Below are 23,948 nucleotides of genomic sequence, written 5' to 3'. Positions count from 1 at the left end.
TACGTTTTAGCTGCTCAGGGGGACATAACATTAGGTGTACGCCTTATGTGGTGATTTTCTGTGTTAGAAACTCAGAAAGGCTTTAGTGGTTTTATGTAAAATGCTTCCATAATGTGTCTTGGTAATTAATCCTGCAAAGTATTTCAGTGGTTGATTATTATTTCTTTTCCTTTGTAACTTTTTTTTTTTTTATCCCTCACCTTGTTTCTCCAGGCCGTCATTGTGAGTCCATGGTGGATCTGTGTCTCTCTCAGCCGTGCCACAATGGAGGCATCTGTTCTATGAACATGAGCTCAGTCTATGGCTACACCTGCTCCTGCTCCTCTGTAAGTTTCTTTAATGTCAGCCATTTTCTGGCATTATAGGATTAACACGGTTCAATCAGTTCTCCCCTTTTAAGCAAACAGGCTTTGCGGTCATTGTACTTCCATGCACGCTGGTAATTTCTTCACACACAGCCTAACGCTGTGCTCTAGTTATTACACCTGTGATGCAAATGCCTTTATACCAGGTTATTGTTTTTACTTTAAACCCTTGAATAATAATGCTATGCTCATCAGTCTTTCAAATAACTATTGACATGCCAAATATATGCATAGTTCAGTTTTTAGCTTGCAGCTGAAACGGGCAAGAAAGCAAAACACCCATTTTGCCTTGACTGTCACAGAATCAATACGAGTGACATAAAAAAAAAAGCTTTACAATCCTTAAAATTCCACAAATTTCTCAACAGAATACAACATCTTTGCCTTTGATGTTTAATAATCCCTGAGGTCTGAGAGGAGAATTGAGCTTTTCGATTAATTTGTCTGATTAAAGTGAAGAAGTTACTAGTAAATACTGCGTGACTTCAGAAGAGTATAAAAAAAGGACAGGAGGCCGACGTTACTACCTACTACTGTTTCTCTTTCTCTTGTTCTTACACTAGTGTTAATCTATTCTCTCTAAATGCTTGTTTTTCTCTCCACTAACCTCTTGCTCCCTCTCTTATTCTCATGCTTGCTTCAGAGGGCCACACCATGGCTCAGGTATAGTAGACAAGCAGCAGATTTGTGGGAGAACCTAGATGTACATTAGTTCTAGTAGTTTGTTTCATTAGAGATTCACAAATGTGAATCCAAGCCTAACTTTTAAAATAACGATTGCTAACACATTTCAACTACATGTTGTGTTTTATAGGGCTTTACTGGGTTCCACTGTGAATCAGAAGTGCAGGGCCACTGTGCAAAGCTGCATTGCCAGAATGGTGGGCGCTGCGTGGAGTCACCAGTTGGCCGCGTGCACTGCGAGTGCCAGCCAGGCTTCACTGGGCTGCACTGTGAACAGGTGTGTCAGTGGATGTGCAGAAATGGAGGAACCTGCATCAAAGACCCGTCAAACCCGAACCAGTACAGCTGCCGCTGTCCCATGCACTTCTCTGGACGATACTGTGAGAACAAAGTATCAATATCACGGACTCCCACCTGCCCGTATCCGCAGTGTAAGCAGCAGTCGGGGGATAAAGTGTGCGACGATCAGTGTAACAACCATGAATGCAAGTGGGATGGAGGAGACTGCTCACTTAACTGGGAACAGCCTTGGTCCAACTGCTCTGCCAGTGTTCCCTGCTGGGATTACTTTAAGAACGGACGTTGTGATAAGGAGTGTGACAACCCTGGGTGCCTCTTTGACAGCTTTGAGTGTCAGGAGACTCCACCAACCCCCTGCAAGTACGTGACCCTCCTCGTCATATTTTTTCATTGCTGTTGTATTTAGGGAAAAGTCCAAAACATTCTGAGGCCAAATCACCGAACATGCATCCTCCTTGTTCTGTGTATTTACAGGTATGACAAGTACTGCGCAGACCACTATCAAAACGGCATCTGTGACCAGAGCTGCAACACGGAGGCTTGTGGCTGGGACGGCCTGGACTGTTCATCTGACACTCCGTCCAAACTGGCGGCTGGCACACTGATAATCGTCGTCCGGCTACAACCAGAGGAACTGCTTGGAGACTTGAATGGTTTCCTGCGCTCCCTGGGAGCCCTGCTGCACACCAACCTGCAGGTGAAGCGGGATGAAAATAATAAGCCAATGGTGTACCCTTACTATCGGGACGATCACGGGCGACATTTACAGAGCAGAAGCAAACGGGAGCTGGAGAAGGAGGTTATTGGGTAAGGATAGGTCATGGTGGCATGTAGTCACATAATTTACTCTTCATCGCTCTCACGTAATCCACAGTAGCTTGAAATTAAACCCAAGTTAACAGCGTCATTAACTGTCTCTGTATTTCCACCTTTGTCTGCGCAGCTCGGTGGTGCACCTACAAATTGACAACCGTGAATGTTCCCAGAGCTCTGTCAACTGTTTCTCCAACACTAGTGAGGCAGCATCCTTCATTGCAGCAGCACACATCAAGGCTGAACTGCCTTACCCTCTGGTGTCTGTTCAAAGTAAGTAGGCCTGTCGTTCAGCAGCAATGAGATTTAATCTCACTTAACACCCATCACCTATTGTTTTTTTTTAGGTAAAAACCCATGTCAAATGAAGGCAAAACGTGTGGTATTAAGACTTGTCTTTGTATTTTGCAGGTGGGCCAACAGAGATAAATGATATACCTATTCTGCCATACCTGATTGCGGTGGCAGTGGTTATGATTTTGCTTATCCTGGTGCTGGGGGTGCTAGCGGCCAAGAGGAAACATAAACATGGTGTCCTGTGGCTGCCCGATGGCTTCTTGGCCACTAAAAATGACAAGAGGAGAGAGCCTGTCGGACAAGATGACTTTGATATGAAGTGAGTGGATCCACAAAAGAAAGTGAACAAGTATCATCAATACTGGTGTTAGATTGAATGTGAAACCGAGAATAGCCATAACATAGCATGCACGCTGTGTCCTGGAATAAATGTAAGTAGAAAGGTTGCTGTTGCTCAAACTTATGTTTTGTTTTTTTTCTGTCATATCAGGAATTTTAAGACCCAGGATGGAGCCATGATTGATGGAGGTCAGAGTCAGAGATGGCTGGAAGAAGACGTCCCATCCAAGAAACCAAGGGTAAGTGAATTGAGATAGAAAAAAAGGATGGTCCAAGTAAAGCTGATGGATTAGAGCAGTTAAAATTAAATTGGGTAACAATGTTTGAAATATGAGGAAAGGTTTTTGATTGTTGTGAAGGATGATTACAGGTTCTGTTGCTTTTTTTAATAGACTGAGGACAAACCCTTGCTGCCCATCGCTATGGATGGAGGCATTGACCGAAGGGAGTGGACCCTGCAGCACCGCAAGGCTGCTGACATCACGCTCACTCCCCCACAGGCCGACCTGGATGCCGACTGTCTGGATGTTAATGTCAAGGGACCTGGTGAGAAAACTTTACTTCTAGACTTAGATCTGATTCATTTTCGATAATCTCTTTAATAATGAATTTGTCCTCTCTCAGATGGCTTCACCCCGCTGATGTTGGCGTCGCTGCGTAACGGTGGAGGCCCAGACTGCGGCCTGCATGGAGAAGAGGAAGAGGAGAGTGGTGGAGATGAACCGGGGCCGAGTGTCATTTCCGACCTGATTGCTCAGGGTGCTTCGCTGATGGCCCAGACTGACCGCACGGGAGAAACAGCTCTGCACTTGGCTGCTCGTTACGCCAGAGCTGACGCCGCTAAGAGACTGCTGGACGCTGGAGCTGATCCCAACGCACATGACAACATGGGCAGAACTCCTCTGCATGCTGCCGTGGCGGCTGATGCCCAGGGAGTCTTCCAGGTGAGACGATCTACTCTTATGAACTGATAATTAACTGTAAAACCTTCTTCACGAAGGCCTTTCACCATTATTTATCATCTCTCCTGTGTCTTTGTCTTCTCCCAGATTCTGATCCGTAATCGTGCAACAGAACTGGATGCCCGGATGAATGACGGCACTACTCCCCTGATCCTGGCAGCCAGGCTAGCTGTGGAGGGCATGGTGGAAGAGCTGATCCACTGTCACGCTGACATCAATGCTGTAGACGACCACGGTCAGGACGCCATATTTGTTTTATTTATACCCTTTGTGAAATGTCTTCCTTTTGAACTGGATGTCTGGTTCTCTGTACTGTCTGCAGCCATTGCTTGTATTGAACGTGCACTATTAGCATGATGAACCTTTCTACTTGTTAAGCAGGACAAGTGTCCAGATTAGATCAATGCATCCAAATTGGATGTTTGTTTGTTTATGGTGGTAAACGTTAATGACCATGTAACAGAAAAATACAGTAGTTATGAATGGACAACAGAAAAAAATGGCCACTAAATGGTTAACATGGATGTGCCTCTTTGTCTTTTCCTTACTGTTCCACCGTTTTAGGCAAATCCGCTCTGCACTGGGCAGCTGCAGTTAATAACGTGGAAGCCACTCTTGTGCTTTTGAAGAACGGAGCCAACCGTGACATGCAGGACAATAAGGTTTGCTCTTCTGTTTTCATTTATGCCGTTTATGAATACTGTATATCAAGTAGTGTAACAGAAAAATAAAATTTCATATAGAAGTAAAAACAAAGATACCTCAGTGCGAAAGGCCTCTAATAAAAGCAGAGTCACCTATTACAAAACTACTAAAGTATATGTCATGGTATATCTGGAAAAAGTGATATTTAATCTGTAAGCATTTAATCTGTAGGCATTTAGCCTTACGACGTTTGTTGACAGATTTATTTTCTTAAATGTAAAGGTGTAAGTGATACCCCAAAAAAACAAAAATCCATCTTTTGTGTATCAGAACTTGCTCAGCTCTCACTTCATGCAGGCTTGAATGGTAACTATAAAAATAAACATCTCAAACCACCCCTGTGTAATCATCTGTTATCAGCTGTCGATCTGCACGCTCAGTTAAACTCCAGGCACTTGCATTTTCATTTAAATAGGGCTAAAAAACACATGCACAAGGCTGGCCAGGTGTATTTGAGCAAGAATAGAAATGAAAGTAACAAGAAAGATGAACTGAGTAAAGTACGAATTTCTAAAATAAAATTCAATCTGAATAGACTGAATTGTATGGTACAGAACTGTGAAAAAGATTCAACGGTTTCCCATACATTAATATTAAATTTATATTTTATAATATTGAACAGTGTAGTATATTTATCATCATCTGTGTTTCCCTCAGGAGGAGACCCCGCTCTTTCTGGCTGCCAGAGAAGGCAGCTTCGAGGCAGCTCAGGTTCTCCTTGACCACTACTCCAACCGCGACATCACAGATCACCTGGATCGGCTGCCCCGTGACACCGCTCAAGAACGTATGCACCATGACATAGTCCGCCTGCTGGACCAGTACAACTTGGTTCACAGTCCACACAACGGGCCGAACCACATGGGTGGAGGAGGAAACTCTGTCATGTGTGGGGCCAATGGAGGAGGCTTCATCGGCATGCGCCCCGGACCACAGGGGAAGAAGAGCAGGAGGGGCGGCGGCGGGGCGAAGGTGGGAGGTGTTGGCGGGGGAGCTAAGGAGTTGAAAGACATGAAGGCGAAGAGAAGAAAGAAGCCTGCTGGTGGTGAGGGGCCAGGCGTGGGTGCTGGAGTGGGAGGAGGAAGTGGAGGAGGTACAGGAGGAGGGAGTGCGAATGGCGTCAAAGCAGCAGGAGGACTTCCAGAGAGCTCTGTCACCATGTCACCTGTCGACTCCCTGGAATCACCACACTCATACACAGGCGATGTGTCCGGCGCCGTCTCCACGACAGCAAACTCCCCTCCCCTCCTAAGCAGCCCCACCTCCAGACCAATGCTGCCCCCCGTCAGCCACATGCTGGGGCAGCAGCAGGGCTGGGTGGGCATGGCCAAGCACGGCTACAGTGGCCACATGTTCGGCCTCGTATCGCACCAGATGGCGGGATCTCACCCCAGCATGAGCCAACACCACGGCCAGGGCCCGATGCTGACCCCCATGAATGTCACCATGAGCAGAGAGCAGCTGCCGCCCATTGTCACGTTCCAGATGATGGCTCCTGGAGGAAGCCAGGCTATGCTGAAGCAGCCACAGCCCGGACAGGTACAGGTCACACAGTCCCAGGGGCAGAACCACAGTCAGGGTCACCCTCAGCAGGCCCCGGGGCACCTCCACTGCACCCAGGGTTTAATGTACCAGATGCCTGAGCAGATGAGCATGCCGCACGGGCTCCCCCACACCCTGCAGCACTCCCACGCCGTCGGGCATGGAGGGATGGAAACCCAGTCTCGACCTCTGCCCTCCTATGTGCAGAGCCCTGTGGATAAATACCCCACACCCCCCTCCCAGCACAGTTACACCACCGCTGGCTCAGAGGGCACCACCCCGGGCCACTCCGCCCACCCACCCAGCGAGCACCCGTATCTCACCCCTTCACCAGAATCCCCGGACCCTTGGTCGTCCTCTTCGCCGCACTCCAACTCAGACTGGTCTGACGTCACCACCAGCCCCACCCCACTGGGGAACCCCCACCACGCACTGCCATCATCACACCACACACACATTCCAGAGCAGGTGCAGCCACAGCCGCAGTCGCAACAGATGCAGCAGGCCTCTCAACAGCCTCAGCTCGGAAACATGCAGGTGTTTGCGTAGGCTGGCCAGAGGAAAGCATGAACAGACTGACTTTGGGGTTCTGTGTAGTTAGATAACAACACATAATAACTCATTTGATGCTTTTCTCCTTCTTTTGTTAATTCTCTTTGTACGTTCTCCATTATTATTATCAGCCACCTCCCCTCTTATGTTTTCTTCTCCTCTTTGCACTTAAGAAAACTGTGTATAGTTTCTAAAACATCATTGAGTATTATCTGCTAGACATTAAAAGTTCTCAGTATCAAAAAATGTCTGTTACGAGATAAAATCAGTTTTTCCACGTAGTTCTTCCCTCGATCCCAGCTGAGCATCCTCTGCTCGGTGTCGGCTGAGTCAGGACTTCTCCTTTGGCACCCAAACACAAACTCTGTTCATTGAGGGATCATCGAAGAACTGCAGGACAGATGGCGGTCAGCTGTTATATTGCGTCAGAAAAACAGACTGTTGAGACGGACACTGAGACAGGACAGCAGACTGTTCTGCATTCTTATTGTCTCTTTTGGAGGACATTGCTATTTCTTTCTGCTACATGCTATCCTTATGTGTCATTTCATGTGATAAACCTGCCAATTACTAACTCCTCCTTGAAACCATTCACTCTACTTTTTTAATACAATGGGTCACATTCAGTTGATGCTTTTAATTCTCAAAGCAAAACTACCTAGTTGTTGCCTTACTGTTTTTTTTTTTTATTATGCATTGTTTTATTTGTTTTTTTTTTTACTGTGTTAAAGGGGGAATTTTCTAAAAGGCTGTTGCATGACTAGGAAGACAAACCCCAAGAAAAATAGAAAGAGTAGAAAGACATGCACACAGAGGCATCTTGTTACTAAAACACAGTGAAATTACCATGTTTCAAAGGCAGTTGCTGTTTTAGAAACACAGACGAGCTGATTTGAAAACCAAATCAAAGTTCGTTTGGCCACATTCATATCCTGTCATTCATATCCTTGCCACAGATGGTGCCGCTATACTTCCTGTGTTGAGGGATTAATTCAGAAGCTTGACAGACTTTATGCAAAAAACGTACAGTAGTTTTGTCACACTCATTGTTACTGTTGTGCCACCAGGTTTAGTTTGTTGTATGATGAAATGTACATAGACTTATAGCACATTCTGCTTGTTATTGCTGAGCTTAATTTGGCAAAGACGTGTTGACTTTTTAAAATGTTAAAAAGTTGTTTTTGTTTTTTTATATATATGAATACTGTTCGCACTTCTCGAATGATTCTGAATGTTACAGAGGTGCATGTTTTTACCTTTAAACTGCCTCTTTTCTAAATAGTTTCTCTTCCAAAATCATTTAACCAGTTTTGCCTTTTGCTTAACTACAATCAGTGTATCTCTGCACCTTTTTAAATTGTCATGATTCATAAACCAAGTCTGGAGGTGAGAAAGGTTTAATAAAACGTTTTTGTTTTTGTCTTCCTTCCTTAAAGTTGATGTCGAGCATAGCTTTGTGTGACTGCTCTGTAAACAGACAATCATTCGCTGTTTTAATTTTAAAACTTAAAAAAGGAACATCAGTCTGTCTAAGACCAAATTTTGTTTTACTCAGCCAAAAAATGTCATGTCCAAATTTGTGTCGGTTGTTGTCCTTGTTTGCAAAAGTTGCGCAATCTCTAAAAAGCCAGACACACAGCACACACACACACATCCTGTAGCAAGAAATGTTATTCATGTTTCATCAATATTCCCAGTGCCTGACTCTTCAGGGCTTTTATTCTCTGTAATTAGGATGTCCCTGAAGTTTCACAAACACACGTGCTGTACATTGAGACGTCAGTCAGCGTTTTTAACAAGAATTGCGTGTGTCAGTTCCCGTTCATATGCAAGGCTACGTGTCTATATTCTGTATATAAAATGTTTTTGTTTTTTGTTTTTTTTTAATTGTACTTTCCTCTGTTAACCAAATAGCCAATAATATACATGCCATATGAAGTAGTTGTCACCATGTTTGTATAAGGTAGAAGACTAAAACTGAAAAATGAGTTATGTTGGAGAAAAACCAAATGATCAACCAAATGTTCTTATAAATAAAGCCCAGATCGTCAGTGATGTCTGTTCTTGTGTCTTTTTTTGAAATATATTGTCTCTTCATATAAATATAAATCTTATCACATAAATACACAGATTTTGTGTTGTGTATTTGTGCAGTATCTGCTGCCTCGGGGAAGAGTTTCTGAACTTCCAACGCGACAGGCGAATATAAATTTGATGCAAAGTCACGGGATGTATTTCAATGAAAGGCAACACCAAAATTCAATGTATGATTTGTCGGGTTCCTACATAAATGCATATGAAAAAAAAAAAACAACAAACAGTATTGGTTACAAATCACCAAGGTCAAAGTTTTTAACCTATAAACCTGGATCATCCTGATATTTAAAATTGAAACAGTGCAGTTGGATCATTGGTTCAGTTTTGCACATTCAGGCCTGTGATCATCATGGATAGCATCCATAAGATAATACTGAGAGATATTGATAATAGTAACTAAAAAAAACATAACTACAGTGATGTACAGAAAGACCACAGTGTTCCAGACAGGAACACACAATGGGGCTTTTTGCATTTAGTGTGATTTTGAGCACAGCGGCTTTTAATTTTTTAAATTTGTTTGGAATCTAAACACATTTTTAAAGAAAGTGTTTAGATTCCAAATGAATCAAAAGCCCAAAACAGCTCTTTCTTGTTAGTACATTATTAGTTCTGTTGATTAGAATGAATTAAAACCCCTTCAATACATTTGAGTGGTGCAGTTTCTTTCCTGGCCAGCAGGTGGCCCTGAGTCTCACAAGAAGCCTTGGCGAAGAGACGAGGAAGAGAAGAGGAAGAAGTCTGTACACGGAAGTTATTCAGGACTTTATATGCATGGGATTTGTTCCTCTCGGTAGCTTCTTTTTCTCTCTCTCTCTCTGTATAATTAGCTTTTTGCTCTGGCGGTCAGCTAAACCGTAATGGCGGTGAATGTCGCGGCAACCTGTGCGGAGAGTCTGAGCAGATAATGCGCAGGTATCGGTGCAACGGTAGAATCAGCAGAAGGGTCAATGGACGCCAGGAGCTGAAGTGCAGCTGTTTTGACAGCTGGGTTGAGCCTCCACTACCTGGTCTGTGAGTCCGACAGAAAGAGCTGCCGAGGACAGACAAGAAACCGAGGTGTAAACCCAAGAGAGGGAGTTTTATTTTTGTGCAGAGACTTTTATCTGCGCCTGTCAAGTTGCTTTTAAGGCGCCACTGAAGGAAGAGGAGGAAAAAGGTGAGGGCTGCTCTCAGTCAGCGACTCCTCTCTGAGTAAAAATCTCTTTTTGTGTATAAAAATCTTCTTCCAGTCCTCACTGTGGTTCTGTATTCACCTCCCAACATTGGTATACACGTCTAACTACTTGCACTGTGTGTTCATAGTCTCGTTTTTCCCTTTTCTGTGGCCAGCAACCCACCGACCCGTGGCCATGGCTTCGTCCCGGCTGAAGTACCTCTCTCTGGGCGTGCTGGTGTTCCAGACCACCTCCCTGGTGCTCACCATGCGCTACTCCCGCACCCTGCAGTCCGAGGGCCCGCGCTATCTGGCCTCCTCGGCTGTGGTGGTGGCCGAGGTCATGAAGATCCTCACCTGTGTGCTGCTCGTCTTTAAGGAGCACAGTGAGTGCACATGGACACAGTCAATATCACCTTAACCAAATGGCTGCTAATAAACCATTGTGTTCATTATTTTTATTTTATATCAGTCAATAGATTTAGTCTAAAAAAAGAAATTGGTTTAAAAAAAATAAAATCACACTTTATGAGAGGTCCCAAGTTGGAAAAATTATGAATAAAAAAACTACAGGTGTTCAATGATGGCTAAACAATTAGCACACATACTGTTGCTGGAGAGGGAGACGCTCTGTTCACTCTACCGTTGTGAGATGCCGGTCAGGTTTGTCGGGTTGCTCCTGTCATACTGAAACAAAAAAGGAATTGGGAAGGGATTGATTCAGGGCAGTGACTTTCTTTGAATTGCTTCTGTCCTGTTTATTGAAGTAGTTTTTCAGAAAATGCAGTAAACCTGCTTCTTGAAACCAAGCCCCTAGCAGACAAGGCCCAAGCTGCGTAACCTCAGAAAATACTTTTTTTTTTTTCATACCAACCATGTTTACTAAGAGGACAAAATGACAACTCCTCATACACTGCACTGACACGTGCAGATCACATGCATTTGACCCCAGTATCCTGTTAAAAAACACCTCAAACCAATTCCAACTCTGACTCTAAATGCATCACATCCTGCCAGAATTAATTCAAAATATGAATCAATATAATCGAGTGGTCTAACTTCTTTGTTTTCATTCCTCAGGTTATAGCATGCGAGCTCTGAACAGCATCCTGCGTCAGGAAATTGTCCATAAACCCATAGAAACACTGAAGCTGGCAATCCCCTCGGGGATCTACACACTGCAGAACAACCTGCTGTACGTCGCCCTGTCCAACCTGGACGCAGCCACCTACCAGGTACAGCAGAGGGCAGGTTGTGTTTGGAGGCCTTGTGGATAGAAAATGAGACGTGTGAATCTGCGTCAACACGCACAGGAGCAGATGTGTCTTTCTGAGCCTTTTAGCAATTAGCACATTTCTGTAGTTCACGGATTACTTACAGTTTTCCTACTTTTGTCTCCATCAGGTGACGTACCAGCTGAAGATCCTGACCACGGCTCTGTTCTCAGTGTCCATGCTGGGCCGCAGGCTGGGCGTCTACCAGTGGCTCTCCTTGCTGATTCTTATGGCCGGAGTGGCTCTTGTGCAGGTCCCGTACATCTTCAAGTCTTTTAAATGTTAACGCCTTTTATAAATTAATATGTTTTCAACTATCTCAAGACACGGGTGGTTCCACTTGATAGAAAAAATAGTGAACACATAAAGACACCTCAGTGATTTTATGAGTAGCTGCTTTTAAATGGAGCCTTTTATTTCACCAGTAATCAAAGTAACGGTCCATGTAAAGTGAATCGACTTTACCTCTGGGTGTTACTGTACAGAATAATAGGAGCTCTGGGACGGTTGCTTGTCTTTACTGTTGACAGAACTAGGATGACAGTGATAGAGGAAAGCTAGCAACTCTGTCGGGTCAGGAAGTGACATGCGTCTTCTAAGAGAGAAAAAGTACAAGGCTACCCGCAACATGCCCGTACGTTAACCAGTCACATATAAAAAAGACTTAATATAAATTTATTTTGAATTTCTTTTTCTCTTAATCATTCATCCGAATCTCTGAAAAAATTCTGGGATGTTTGCATCTTTAATCAAGCTTCATTTATTTACAAGGATGACAATAAATCACAAATTATTAGCTTTTTCCTGCGAGAGCTCACCAACTTTAGACTTTTACACTTTTATCTACAAGCTGAAATACTTGTCAAATTCATGTTGTTAGTGGTTTCAAGTGTAAGAAGGAAGCCAGTGGCCACTTTTGTAGGTGTCACTTCTGCTTGTGGGCAGATAAAGAAAAGAAACTCTTAAACTCAGTGGGAGTTACACAGTTATATAAATAGGTTAAATAAATAAAACAAAATAATGAACCCGGAACTGGATTGCTGAGTAAATATTGACCAACAGTGGTTACGAGGGATGTGCTGATGAATGACGAAGTGTCAGTAAAGGAAAGACAGTTGTGAAATCACCTCCTCCATCTTGGCAAAAAAAAAAAGAGCTGCCAATCAGTTGCCAGTCAGTGTTACACCGGATGTGATCTTAATGCTGGCAGAGCGCTCATACAGATCCACAATACAGAAGGAGGAGGAGGAGGAGGATGTGAAGCTACACCCTTATAAATCAACAGGATCAGCCAGGTAGAAACATTCACTCCCAGGCTGCTCTCGGTGTAAACCTGGCTGAGAGCAGGAATGTGACTGGATTAATGCCACATCTCATTTTCACGTTTCTTTCTCAGGGTTTGAGGTGTTAGTTCTCACGCAGATATGTTATATCCGAGCATTTTTATACAAATTTTTAAAAAAAAGTGCAATTGCTGCAATACATGTCTGACTCGGCACAACAACAGATCATCATCTTTCTCTTTTTTTGTGTTAACACCCGTTTTCTTGCTTACTGCAGCACATAACACAGGAACTCACACTCTGCAACGTTTTTACAACTGGGTATAATTGTGAAGTTGCCTTTGTATGAATTTCAGGTTTCCAGCATCATAGGTTTGAAGAGAGATTTGAGTTTCATTGGCACATTTGATTTGATCCAAAAGACACAATATACATAGTTTTATGAAAGACATTTGACAGTTAGTGCCCAAATTGATACCACTCATATCTGTTTCAGATATCTATCAGATTCAAGATTACTGCCCATAGAAGGTTAGCTTAGCTTAGCATAAAGACTGGAAACTACCTAGCATGGTTCCACCCAGAGGTAATAAAATCTGCCTGACAGCACCTCTAAAGCTCACTGATTTAGACGTTTTATATCTTGTCTATTAAATCTGTACAAAAAAAAGCGTTAAAACAAATTGTTGTTTTACAGCAGGTTGTGTGCCAGTCTGTTTCTTTAAACGGGTAAATCAGTTCATGAAACACAGTTAAATCTGAAATAATATATTTACGTCATGTGACGACAACTCAGCTATCTCCATCTGCTGAGGAAGACCACAGGATGCAGTAGAAACATCTGGAAAATGGTGAACTTTGAATGAAGTATAGTTCTGTTTTGTTTTGTTTTTTTTGTTTTTTTTTTTGTCAGTTTGTTTTTGTCAAACCACCATTTCCAAGGTCAAGAACGAACTTTAAAGCTGAAGCTTTATAATCATCCAAGTATTCCTCTTGTGCCTGTAGTGGCCCTCGGACTCTGCTGCTGCTCCGGAGAAGGAGGCCCCGTCTGCAGGCTCTCAGTTTGTCGGTGTGACGGCGGTTCTGGTGGCGTGCTGCTCCAGCGGGTTCGCCGGTGTCTACTTTGAGAAGATCCTGAAGGAGAGCAAACAAAGCGTCTGGGTCCGCAACATCCAGCTAGGTCAGTATTCATCAGTCAGTCGAATCAGTCAACTGTTTAAACTGTTTCCTCTTGAACCATTGACCTGGTAATCTTATGTTTAAAATGTAATTCAGTACATTGAACAGTAACGTGAAAATGCTGAAGAAAGAACCATAAAATCCTCCACAGCTGTTTTATGACATTTTATTTATGCATGTCCATCAACAGAGGAACACCTTTGTGGGATATTGTTATTGGATACAGACTGAAAAAGGTCCCAGCACCATGTTTCTGAAGTGAGCTCTTGTGTACAGTCTTCTTTTCTTCCCTGCGCAGAGAGCCAGCTGGGCTTTTTACCTCCGATACATTTCCGTTAAGATGAATGTTCCTGTCTAGTTTATTTTTACCCTGGAACGTGTGAGGCGTGTGTTAAGTCTCCTGCGATTCCTCGTGTGAGCTCTGAGCTTTTTCCACCTGCGTTAAATGTTGGCGCCTAGACAAGAGCTGGGAAGAAAACGCTTTGCCTTTTTTTTTGTTTTTTTGTTAGTGGTTGTGTAAGTGATACAACAAAATGGAAAAATGAAGGAAATTAGGATTTATTGCTGGAAGTATTTGTTGGCTAATCAATCAAGAATTTTGATAATCTAATAATTAAAATCATTTCAAAAGAAAAATGTGTTCTCTGTTTTATATGATTGTTAAATGAATAATTTGGTGTTTCGGACGTTTGTTTCTATAAAACAAGTAATTTGACGATTTTTTTTCACAGCAAGAATCAGTGAAAACATAATTGACGCATTAATTCGTAATGAAAATTGTTAGTAGAAGCCTTGTTAAAGACATATGGGAGTACGAGGAACAGTGAAGGAACAGAAAAATAAATCTTGAACTGGCTGATCTTTAGCTCACTCATTTACTGGCTGTGTGTGTGTGTTTCCAGGGATGTTTGGCCTGGTATTTGGCCTTTTCGGGATGCTGGCCTACGATGGGGAGAGGGTGAAGGAGTCGGGAATGTTCCAGGGTTACAACACGATCACCTGGACTGTTGTAGCGCTGCAGGTGACTCTCACTCCACTGACAGTGATTCAGTTTGGGTTTCCCAACAAAAGTGTCATATATATTATCAAGGCTCTGGGGTAACAGAGTCTTTAATTTGGTGGATCAGACTCCCTGTCGGCCTGTACAGGTCATGCCTTCGTCCATCTGTGTCTGTGTGTTTGTTGTTTCTCCAGGCGCTGGGTGGTCTGGTCATAGCAGCGGTCATCAAGTATGCAGACAACATCCTCAAGGGCTTTGCTACATCGCTCTCCATCATCCTGTCAACTCTTATATCGTACTTCTGGCTGCAGGACTTCGACCCCACCGGGTAGAGGAAACAGTCACTATCTTTCCCTCTGTCTCTCCTTCATCTCTGTTTATCTTTCTCATAATCGCAGTTTCTCGAGCTGATAGAGTTGTCTGCTCTTGTCCACAGCGTCTTCTTCCTGGGGGCCATTTTGGTCATCATGGCCACTTTCTTGTACGGCTATGAAGGCAAGCCGTCCCCCAACCCCAGCAGGGCGTAGGACACTCACGGGCTGACACTACTGCAGCGGTAGGAGGTCCCGCTGAAGCGCCAAGAGGAGGAGAGGAAAGGAGGACGGGGATAAAAAAGAGGGGAAAGGTCTTTATAATACAGTGTGATCACAAAGAGGAGGAGGAAACGAGGAGGTAAGCAGGTTGGAAACAGAGGACAGGAAAAATTGAAAAGGGAGATTAAAAAAAAAAAGGAAGCAATCACAACGCTGTGATAGGTCTCAAACACCAAAAGTGCCTCAGCTGGGAAGAGTAACCAGTGGGTAAAGATAACTGTGGTGAAACAGGATTGTATGTTTTTCTTTTTATCTTATAATTACCGCTGTAGAGATAATCCTGGCTCACCTGCAGAGCTGAAGAGATATTCCCGACAGGACCGACTGATTGTGCTCATTAAGAGCCTGTTTGACTGCCAGTCGCTGTTACTGCCACGTCAATCACACCTATACAGGAAAGGATTAAAGAGGCAGACAGGCAGGAGTTTTTAAATCTTCTTCAGCACCACATTTTTCAGATGTAGTGTGACTTTAGCCCAAGCTGTTGGTTTGTTCACCTCATAGCTGCAGTATTTAAGGCTCTGGCAGTCTTAGGTTGTCCCACTTTGGGCCTCTGAAAGCACATTTAAGTCCTTTTTGCCCTGAAATGAGCCTTCTCAGCCATCGCTTACTCCAAAGCTGTGTACAATCACTGCGACAAGCTCTGACAGTCACACAGTTTAGGTTTTTAATGGTTAGCGTTGGGGTCATGGGTTTGGGTTGGAGCTTGCTACAGTGGAGGAATTTGGACACACCTTAGGAGGCCTGTCTACCTGGGAGGCACAGCTCGGGGCAAAAACTCATTACTCTTACAAGAGCCTTTAGATTATGGTAGTTGAAGTCACCAGAACTAGTATTGTTATCTAAGTTACGGCTCTCATTTTTTTCGCATTTTGTTCGGCTATTTTTGGAAATGGTTTTTTGTTGCCAGGCAACATGAAGTCACTGGGGCGTCTTCGATAACGTACACAGATCACTGAATGACTCTGGTCTGTCTGTAATCTGAGTCTACGAATAAAATACAGGAATAAATTAATGTGACACTTCAGAAATGCTGTTCTAGGCTCTAACACGGGGGATTATTTAAAGATTTTGATTTTTGAAGTGCGAAGAACAGTCTGATCATGTGGTAATTTTGTACAACTTGAAATAACATGAATCTTTTGGTGTAAATAATAGCACCATTTAAATTATAACCTATAAATCTAAATGAATTGTCTGTTTAACTTATTCATTCACTAATTTGGCTTAAGTTTACAGGACTTTTCAGAGACACTGATTATCGACATCCAGCTCATTAGTTCCTGTGCTTGTGTAAAAATATACTCTGTTGATTCAAAGTAAAAGTAATCAAAATATTACTAAATGTGGCCCAGCTAAGTCTGAACTGACTGAATTGTTGATACTGATTATGTCAGACATCTGTGAGGTATTATTCACATAGAAAGTAACCTTGGACTGTACACTTTGACTGGTGTTTTTCTTCTGGAACTACTTTTTTTTCTTGGTATGAAGCGGGTATAATTAATAACTTTATTATTTTAATTACAGATATGTGAATCTTTTATAAAAGTGTTTCCTTTAACTTCTTTGAATGTGTTATTGTGTCATTGTGTGTTTGGTACAGCCCAAACGTTTACATTCCGTACTCAGACCAGAATGCGCTACATTCGCTTCACGCCGGCAGGAATAAATTCACACTTCGATATATATTTGGCATTTGTTTTAATGAGTTTAAAAACACTGCATGCAAAAGCCAGACAGTCTGAGAGGAAGGACTGTAACCCGGCGGAGTTTCATGTTCTTCATTTTATAACACTGTAAAACCACCGTTACCCCGTCTTTTTTTTTTTTAAACAGTCACTGCATTAAACTCCAGTCAGCCGACGGAACAAGTCGGAATTAATGAGTCGAGCTCCTCATGAAGGGCCGTGCACCGCTCCACCCAAGTCCTCAGGCACATCTGTTACTGTAAAAGACACTTGAGGCCCTGACACACACACAGACGGTGACTGTGTGACCTCATGGTCAAGTATAAATGTATTTTCTTGAACATTTTACTTTGATCAGGGGAAAAATCCGTTCTCTTTCACCCTATAAAAGCCTCAATTCTCTGAATAAAATCACAGACCGATAAAGATCACCTTTCTCCTGTTAAAAGTGCTGCTCTAGATGTTTCCCTTGATTGTCAGCGTGGGCTCTCACATGCTGTTTGCCCCACAAACTGCTCCTGTGTCATGGCTACAATAGGCATGTTGTTAAAATATCCACCGTCCATGATGAGTGTGTTGCAGGGCTCGCAATACACAGGCAGAACAGTCCTTCCGGTTATCATGGCTCTAGTGTCGTTCTAGATGAGGTGTGTTATGTGTGTATGTGTGTGCGTGAAGGCTTGTTCGGTTTGCACCAAGAGTAATGAGCAGCATGGGTAAAATAGCGTGGTTACATCCTCTGTCTCTCTTCATCTCTGTCTCATCTGGACCAGCTCAGCAGTTCAGCGCGGACCTGTCTTTACGGGCCCACTGTGTGCTGAGTGTGTAAGGAACAGGAACACAGCACATAAATCTGCCTGGGAAACAGTAAGCAACATTTACTATCAGATTCAGCTTCATTGCGAGACGTTCGTCGTATGCACTCTGGTTTTCATTTTCAGTCAAGAACCATCATAAAAACACATTTTTATAAAAGACCATAATGGCACAAGAGACTGAGCTGTGTAAACCAAATCTTGCATCAGTCTTTAAAGGGTCAGTTCAACCAATAAAACACAAATTCTCACTTGCTTCCAGCTGTACTAGCTGTACGTGTCAATGTATGTATATACATGTTGGCAGGTTTTGAGATATCTGAGATTTCTGTCTTCACTCAAAACATTGAAGGTGACTGGAAAGCCACTTGTGGTGCTTAAAACGTTGAGAAATTGCATTTAAAAAAATCAAGGTGTCGTTCCAGAAATAGAAAATAAATATAAATACTTTCTACTGTAGAATCAGTTCTTATGAAAACTATTGATAAGTCTGTCTGTGGATCATACAGAGTATTTGTTGTGGGGTTTTCACTAAAAGCCAAAAATCTCTCAGTGGCACCAAAGGAAAACCCCTCACCCAATCTGGATGAACTGTACTAGCTTTTCATGTAGCACCGTCAAAAATGTAGTAATGTGTAGCTGTAATTTTTTCTAAGCTGTGATCACTGAAGAAATTTCTTTGTCCACCATTGTATTGTTTGGGAGGAAGAAACTCACAGACAGATATTTCAAATCCCAATCTGTTTAGAATCAGGCTAGAAGTAAGTGAGAATCTTTGTTTTGTTTTTCTTTTTCTTTTTTCTTTTTTTTTTTTAAATTTGGATGAACCAATCCTTATAAAAGTATAAATACAGTTCTCTTTCACTACAATCTCTGTTCTTGAACAACACATAGCGACTGAATGAGATGAGTGTTTGTCCTCTCACAGCCACTGTGGGCAGACTCATTTTATGACTCGTAAAATAAAAGTAACCTCACAGCTCTGATTAGATGGTCGAAAGGTGAAACCCAGTTTCTACTGTAGGAGGCTGTCGTCAACACAGGCATCACTGGCTTTCAAAAGGCAGGGAGGCTCGAAGCTCTGCAGCTTGGATGAACTGGCCATTTGTGATTGAAATCAACAACAACAACAACAACAAAAAAAAAACATTCCTGCTGCAGGACTTCATTTATGACTGTGCGTGCATATGACTAAATCCAAGCTGTGAATTCTACATTTTCTGTGATATGTAAAAAGCAAAGTAGCTCTGAGGATTTATGTATGTCGACAATCTTTGTTTTTCTGTTTTTTGTTTTTTTTTAAATCATCTTTAAATATGATCCCGCAGTATAACATAATCACCCCTAGTGTGTGTGTGTGTCTATGTGTGTGTGTGAGGCAGTCTGGTGTGACAAAGCAGCAAACCTGGACCTGACCCTGGGGCTCCATTATAGAAAACACACGACCACAAACACATACACACATGCCTGCACACCCACACTCACATCATCTCTGAAAGCACATCATCCAGTCACATTTCAGCTGATATTATAGTCATCTCTGTCTGTTAGGAACAAACCCAGCAGCAGTGTCGTCCTCCATGGACCCGTGTGACACATAAACACTAACATCTTTCCTCGGTTACACTCTTACACAGCACTTTGCTGTGCGGTACGGATCAGGCCGAGCCGGGATTATGTCATCATTGAGGCCAAAGAGCCTTTTTGAAACACTGTCTGTCTTTAGGCCTGATTGTTTCTTTCTGCACCTGAGTAGCTACAGTACAGGTTTGCGTTACATCCCAGCACTGGTGGCGGATTTTCAGTTACAAGATGCTTCGCTCAGTTGTGCTGGGCTGGAGTAAAAGCCTGAACACCCAACAGCTTAACAGCACCAGAAGTAGGGACGGACATACTTTCTGGATCGTCAAAGGCAGCGATGGGGAATTAAGGCAGTTGTCCCCTCAAGATTTGACACGCAAAAAACTGCAACTCTTAACAGTTCATACAAGTCTCATCCTGCTCATAGATCTTTATTTGTCTTTTCATCTGATTATCTCATCATCCGTTTCACCGCAGAAGTGGCCCACTATGATATGATATAACAAACGGCCAATCAGATGCACTCAACGCTCTATTTGGGTGGTATGACGACAAGTGGGGGCCCTCTCCTTGGTCTCCACATCAGAACCTGGGCATCGTTGGCATTGGGCCTCCCCGTGGCATTAGGAGGGATAGGTTCCATGCGGGTCAGCACCCGAGGCTGGTCCTGGTGCACCCGGCCCACCAGCCTGGCCCTGGAGCCCAGAGGCATTGAAGGATCCACTGCGATATCGACCCTCATCCTCCACTTGATGGTGTGAAGCAGGATCTTTTCCCTGGACGTGGTGTTGAGTGCCACCAGCCAGGTGGTGAAGCTCTGGTCCCTTTTGATGTTAGTCAGTAAGGGCGTGTTGGATTCACTAACCGGCACAGCCCAGGTGACACTTGGATAGAAATTGTCATTCATACTGACGACGAAGCGGGACGGCTTGGAGGTGGGGCCCACTATGGTGACAGTCTCTGTTGTATTTCCATACCAGGGGTAGCTCACGCCGTCTGAGTCGCTGATGGCCCTCACCAGGCCTTCTCTCAGCTGAGGCAGCTCCCAGCTCGACCTGGAAGGAGACAGAAAAGTATGAGACAAAGACTGACTAAAGACTTCTAACTGTGTTCCATTCATTTAAAGGATGCATCTGCTTGTATTCTGTCTTTTTCTTACTGTCAACAAATCATACAAAAAGAACAAAATAGACTGCTTCTCACAACAGGTGTAATGTGTCCATCCAAAACCTCGTATAGCTTATTTTTCTGAGCCACAGACGTCCACTGTTGTCCAAAAACCATTAAAAACACATTAACAAAACCACATTCTTGTACTGGGTGACATGTTCCTTGCTTACGATGAACATTGGCACTGTAGTTTATTTTGAGTTGATTCCACATAGTCCTGGTGCCATAAATACTCGAACACCTTATGTGCAGCTGGAGATAGTCTCCAACAAATGCGTCCTAATCCTGTTTGAGTAATGTGTGCTAAAAAACCACAGTGCTGCTGTTTCAGGAAAATTTTTACCAGTTGTTGACCTGTTTTTAAAGATGTGCGTCTTTAAGAGGAAAGATATGGACTTGTATCTAGATGAGTATGAGCAAGTCACAAAGTATAGAGATGTATTAATGCACTGTAGGTTTGGGTCTGTTTACAGTATTTGTTAACAGTAGCAAAAATATAGAACATTACCAGCCCTACCTTTTAAAATGAAAAAAGTATATCATGCTGAAAAACAGTGTACGGGCACACCTGGGCTTACACTTCTACACCACTTCCACAAGGTAAGAATCTGAAGAACTGGAGATTAGCAGAAACAAGATTTTTAGCTGCTAAGTTGTTCTTAAAAAAAACCCAGTCATTCATTTATTACATGTGTAAATTGCAAAAATAATTACTCCTGATCTAAAAAAATTTTCAAATTCAAAATTTATGTGTTTTTCACATAGTGATAAAACTGTATTTCTCAAAATATTGATCCACAGAAACTTATACACCTATTTTGGCAATTAGCCACATAAATAAATGAAAGAAGATAAATAAATAATCAGGTAAAAACATCAAATATTCTGAGGTTTCAGCTTCTTAAATGTGTGAATTTGCTGCTTTTCTCTTTTTCATCAATCAGCCTCAAGAAACATTAATGAATGAAATGTCAGTCAGGTTGGGAGTGACAGCCTTCCCACTCTTTTGAATTTTGGTAATGGGTGTAAGTCTATTATTATAATTATTATTAATATTATTATTATTATTAGTAGTAGTAGTAGTAGTAGTAGTAGGTGTTGTTGTTGTTGTTGTTGTTGTTGTTGTATGCATGTTTAAATAAAGGATTGTTGGCATATGTGTGTGTCTTAGGTACAAAAAGTCTTACATTTTTGTTTACATGGAAAATGAGATCATTTCAGAAAGGACGCTGAAATTCTTTCCAGACACAAGCTTGCAATGAGACCACAGCAGCTGTCTGTAAATGCTATCTAGTGGTTCAGCCTGTCAGCGGATTACCATCATCTCTTTGTTGTGCCCAGCAGTTTTGTCATCTGTTGGCCCCCTTCCATCTATTTGTCGTGCTTTCATGACCAGTCTGATGACACCCCACCCTAACCCCCGATCCTCTCACCCCTACACCCACCCGCTCCCTAAACCCAGCAGGATTAAAACACCCCCTCGCCCATGCCTTCCAGATAATGTGTGTCTGCGTTGTGGGGGTGTGGGGGAGGACATGTCTCCGTGGGCACAATTTGAGTGTGAGAGCAGCAACTGTTGTTTAGCTCCTCTAATAGCAGCTTTTCTATTTAGGTGCCAAAGTCACAGGAACAGAATCTGTCGGTGGGCGTTTGAATGAAGGAGGCTGACAAGACACGGTTAACCTGCTGCGTGCACAAATGTTCCTCTGTGCAGCTTAGTGTGATGCACAGGCACGAACACGTTATTATACGGGGTGGGCAAGCATGCAATTCAAACCCTCATAGCGCAGGTGACAGAGGTATGAACTCACATGCCGACGTCTCCATAGGTGTTGTAAAATTCCATCTGGGTGCACGCCTGGATCCAGCCCACCACCCATGTCTCATTGCGCGGGATGGGGGGCATCACAATCCGCGCCGAGGCTTTAAAGTAGGGTGTCTTGTACCGAAGCACTATAGGCGAGTTCTCCTCAATGACGGTCGGGCAGTGGTCTATGGTGGCGGACAGGTCGTACACCACTATGTTTTCTCGTTTGATGCGTGACTTGTTACAGGCTATGCTCTGGATGCAGCCCATGTCTGTGCAGGTGACGGTGATGGTCAGGAGCAGCCAAGTGAGCCCGACAGGCCTGGGGAACAGCACAGCTGACTGGGACTCGACCAGTATCAACACTATGAGGCCGTGCATCAGACGAGACTGTAAGGCAAAGGTGGGTGCTACCACGCTGTAGGCCTAAAATCAGGATCACAATAAGGCTTCAGTGGGATCACAGAAGGGGGTGCAGCTGGATCCAGTGAGACTAGGATCCAGGTTCGATCCCTCTGTGTCAGCAGGCGCCCGCCCTGCTGATGTATGGGCACATCAAGCAGCTCCAGGGGCCCTGCTCTGTGACTGACCCCGTGCTCTGACCTCTCTTGAGGCTGCAAGCCAGGAGAGCAATGCCCTGCAGGGATTAATGAAGTATCACATAAATTTTCTGACACCGATATGACTGTATCCTCTCTGTTTCTGTGCGACCTTTCTGCACTCCTGCTCGTACCCCTGCCCGTAACCTTTGATCCTCTTCTTCCTTCCCCGAGCTGTCATGTCACAAGAGGCGTCGGGGGACCGGCGGACACCGGGGCGCCTGCAGGGGGACCCGGTGGTCGGGCAGCGAGGCTTGTTGATGCGGCACTGTACATGAGATGCTTCTGCCTCTGTTGCCGCCTATAACCTGAGCGGCGGTGTTACAGTCCGTCATGCCTGTCGACTCGACGGGAGGGAAACCCGGTGAAACAAACAAAACCCGGGAGTCCGCGCATCTGTGATGGTGAAAGCAGCCTCCCCTCTTGGAGTTAGACGACACAGGCGATGTTGTCCGCGATCACAGCGATGGAAACAATGAGCTGTAAATACACGACTGTAAACATCTGACGTATACTGAAGAAACAATGTCATTAAGGCTAAAATAATAATAATAATAACAATAAATCAGGTAAATAGTCTCATAGTAATCGTGTAGGGTAGCGTACGCCGCGCGGCATCCTCATTTGATGAAAGCTGCATGGCTGTGTGTCGCTGTTCAGTCTGCGGGGTGCTGAAGACGCTGAATGGACCAATGAACGGCAGAGGGAGACTCAAGGCGTAGGAGCGCCCGCGTCTGCACAGTAGTAGTTTTTGCGACCTCTTTCCTCCATATTGGAATAATGCTTTCTAATCCCATTAATGCAAAGCAGACAGGGGTCCAGATAAGCTCCCAGTGGACGGGGTGTAAGGCGTTTCAGATAAGATGCAACAGGTAGCCATTGTCACATCCCAGAGGTCACTTTTGAGATAATGTCGCCCACATGTTGCGCTTATAAAACACTGCTTCACTGTCTATCATTGCCGTAATACATCATCCGTAATTAAATATAAGAGCTGAATTGCCTTTAATTATGTATTAGAGTATTTGATTGGTTAGTGGCAATCAGAGGCCACCTTCGTTATGGCACGTTTCAAAATAAAACTGGTACCAACTTCATGTTAAGAAGATAGATAGATCCTGATTGTTTGTTATGATGATGATGA

The 23,948-nt window shown here is 43.6% G+C and overlaps 3 protein-coding genes across 5 annotated transcripts in view; 2 read left to right on the top strand and 1 right to left on the bottom strand.

The window, feature by feature from the left end:
- notch2 (notch receptor 2) overlaps positions 1-8,610 on the top strand; it is a 43,529-nt gene extending 34,919 nt beyond the window's left edge. The window contains exons 25-35 of the mRNA XM_041039569.1: positions 214-326; positions 1,180-1,709; positions 1,824-2,156; positions 2,293-2,435; positions 2,574-2,778; positions 2,950-3,037; positions 3,191-3,344; positions 3,423-3,742; positions 3,848-3,995; positions 4,325-4,422; positions 5,123-8,610. Of these exons, the coding sequence (XP_040895503.1) occupies positions 214-326; positions 1,180-1,709; positions 1,824-2,156; positions 2,293-2,435; positions 2,574-2,778; positions 2,950-3,037; positions 3,191-3,344; positions 3,423-3,742; positions 3,848-3,995; positions 4,325-4,422; positions 5,123-6,556 (3,566 nt within the window). The 3' untranslated portion in view covers positions 6,557-8,610. The remainder of the gene's footprint in view (positions 1-213; positions 327-1,179; positions 1,710-1,823; positions 2,157-2,292; positions 2,436-2,573; positions 2,779-2,949; positions 3,038-3,190; positions 3,345-3,422; positions 3,743-3,847; positions 3,996-4,324; positions 4,423-5,122) is intronic.
- A 784-nt stretch (positions 8,611-9,394) lies between these two features.
- Positions 9,395-15,252, top strand: slc35a3a (solute carrier family 35 member A3a). 2 transcript variants are annotated; one of them, XM_041040940.1, is made up of 8 exons: positions 9,395-9,815; positions 9,989-10,198; positions 10,893-11,047; positions 11,217-11,339; positions 13,375-13,549; positions 14,451-14,569; positions 14,743-14,876; positions 14,985-15,252. In XM_041040940.1, exons 2-8 carry the CDS (start codon positions 10,009-10,011, stop codon positions 15,073-15,075), a joined length of 987 nt encoding a protein of 328 aa, XP_040896874.1. In that variant the 5' UTR covers positions 9,395-9,815; positions 9,989-10,008; the 3' UTR covers positions 15,076-15,252. The 2 variants fall into 2 exon arrangements, with proteins under 2 accessions (XP_040896874.1, XP_040896875.1); XM_041040941.1 differs by having other exon boundaries at positions 9,962-10,198.
- Positions 15,253-19,760: 4,508 nt separating this feature from the next.
- fam78bb (family with sequence similarity 78 member Bb) lies at positions 19,761-23,371 on the bottom strand. 2 transcript variants are annotated; one of them, XM_041041075.1, is made up of 3 exons: positions 23,349-23,371; positions 22,210-22,491; positions 19,761-20,283 (listed from the first exon to the last, which is right to left on the bottom strand). In XM_041041075.1, exons 2-3 carry the CDS (start codon positions 22,473-22,475, stop codon positions 19,761-19,763), a joined length of 789 nt encoding a protein of 262 aa, XP_040897009.1. In that variant the 5' UTR covers positions 22,476-22,491; positions 23,349-23,371. The 2 variants fall into 2 exon arrangements, with proteins under 2 accessions (XP_040897009.1, XP_040897008.1); XM_041041074.1 differs by lacking the exon at positions 23,349-23,371 and having other exon boundaries at positions 22,210-22,586.
- Between the last annotated feature and the right edge of the window lie 577 nt (positions 23,372-23,948).

This window comes from Toxotes jaculatrix, chromosome 6 (genome assembly GCF_017976425.1).
Source record: "Toxotes jaculatrix isolate fToxJac2 chromosome 6, fToxJac2.pri, whole genome shotgun sequence".
In the NCBI taxonomy this organism is placed as follows: domain Eukaryota; kingdom Metazoa; phylum Chordata; class Actinopteri; family Toxotidae; genus Toxotes; species Toxotes jaculatrix.
Note: the sequence above shows the minus strand (reverse complement) of the source record. Positions and strands in the feature narration are given on the sequence as shown.

Bases quoted from the DNA above. Each gene is read 5' to 3' on its own strand.
- fam78bb (XM_041041074.1), bottom strand. From the start codon at position 22,586: ATGCACGGCCTCATAGTGTTGATACTGGTCGAGTCCCAGTCAGCTGTG. The intron at 20,284-22,209 runs GTGAGTTCATAC...GTCTCCTTCCAG, and splicing joins ACCTATGGAGACGTCGGCAT to GTCGAGCTGGGAGCTGCCTC.
- slc35a3a (XM_041040940.1), top strand. From the start codon at position 10,009: ATGGCTTCGTCCCGGCTGAAGTACCTCTCTCTGGGCGTGCTGGTGTTC. The intron at 10,199-10,892 runs GTGAGTGCACAT...TTCATTCCTCAG, and splicing joins GCTCGTCTTTAAGGAGCACA to GTTATAGCATGCGAGCTCTG. The intron at 14,570-14,742 runs GTGACTCTCACT...TTGTTTCTCCAG, and splicing joins GGACTGTTGTAGCGCTGCAG to GCGCTGGGTGGTCTGGTCAT.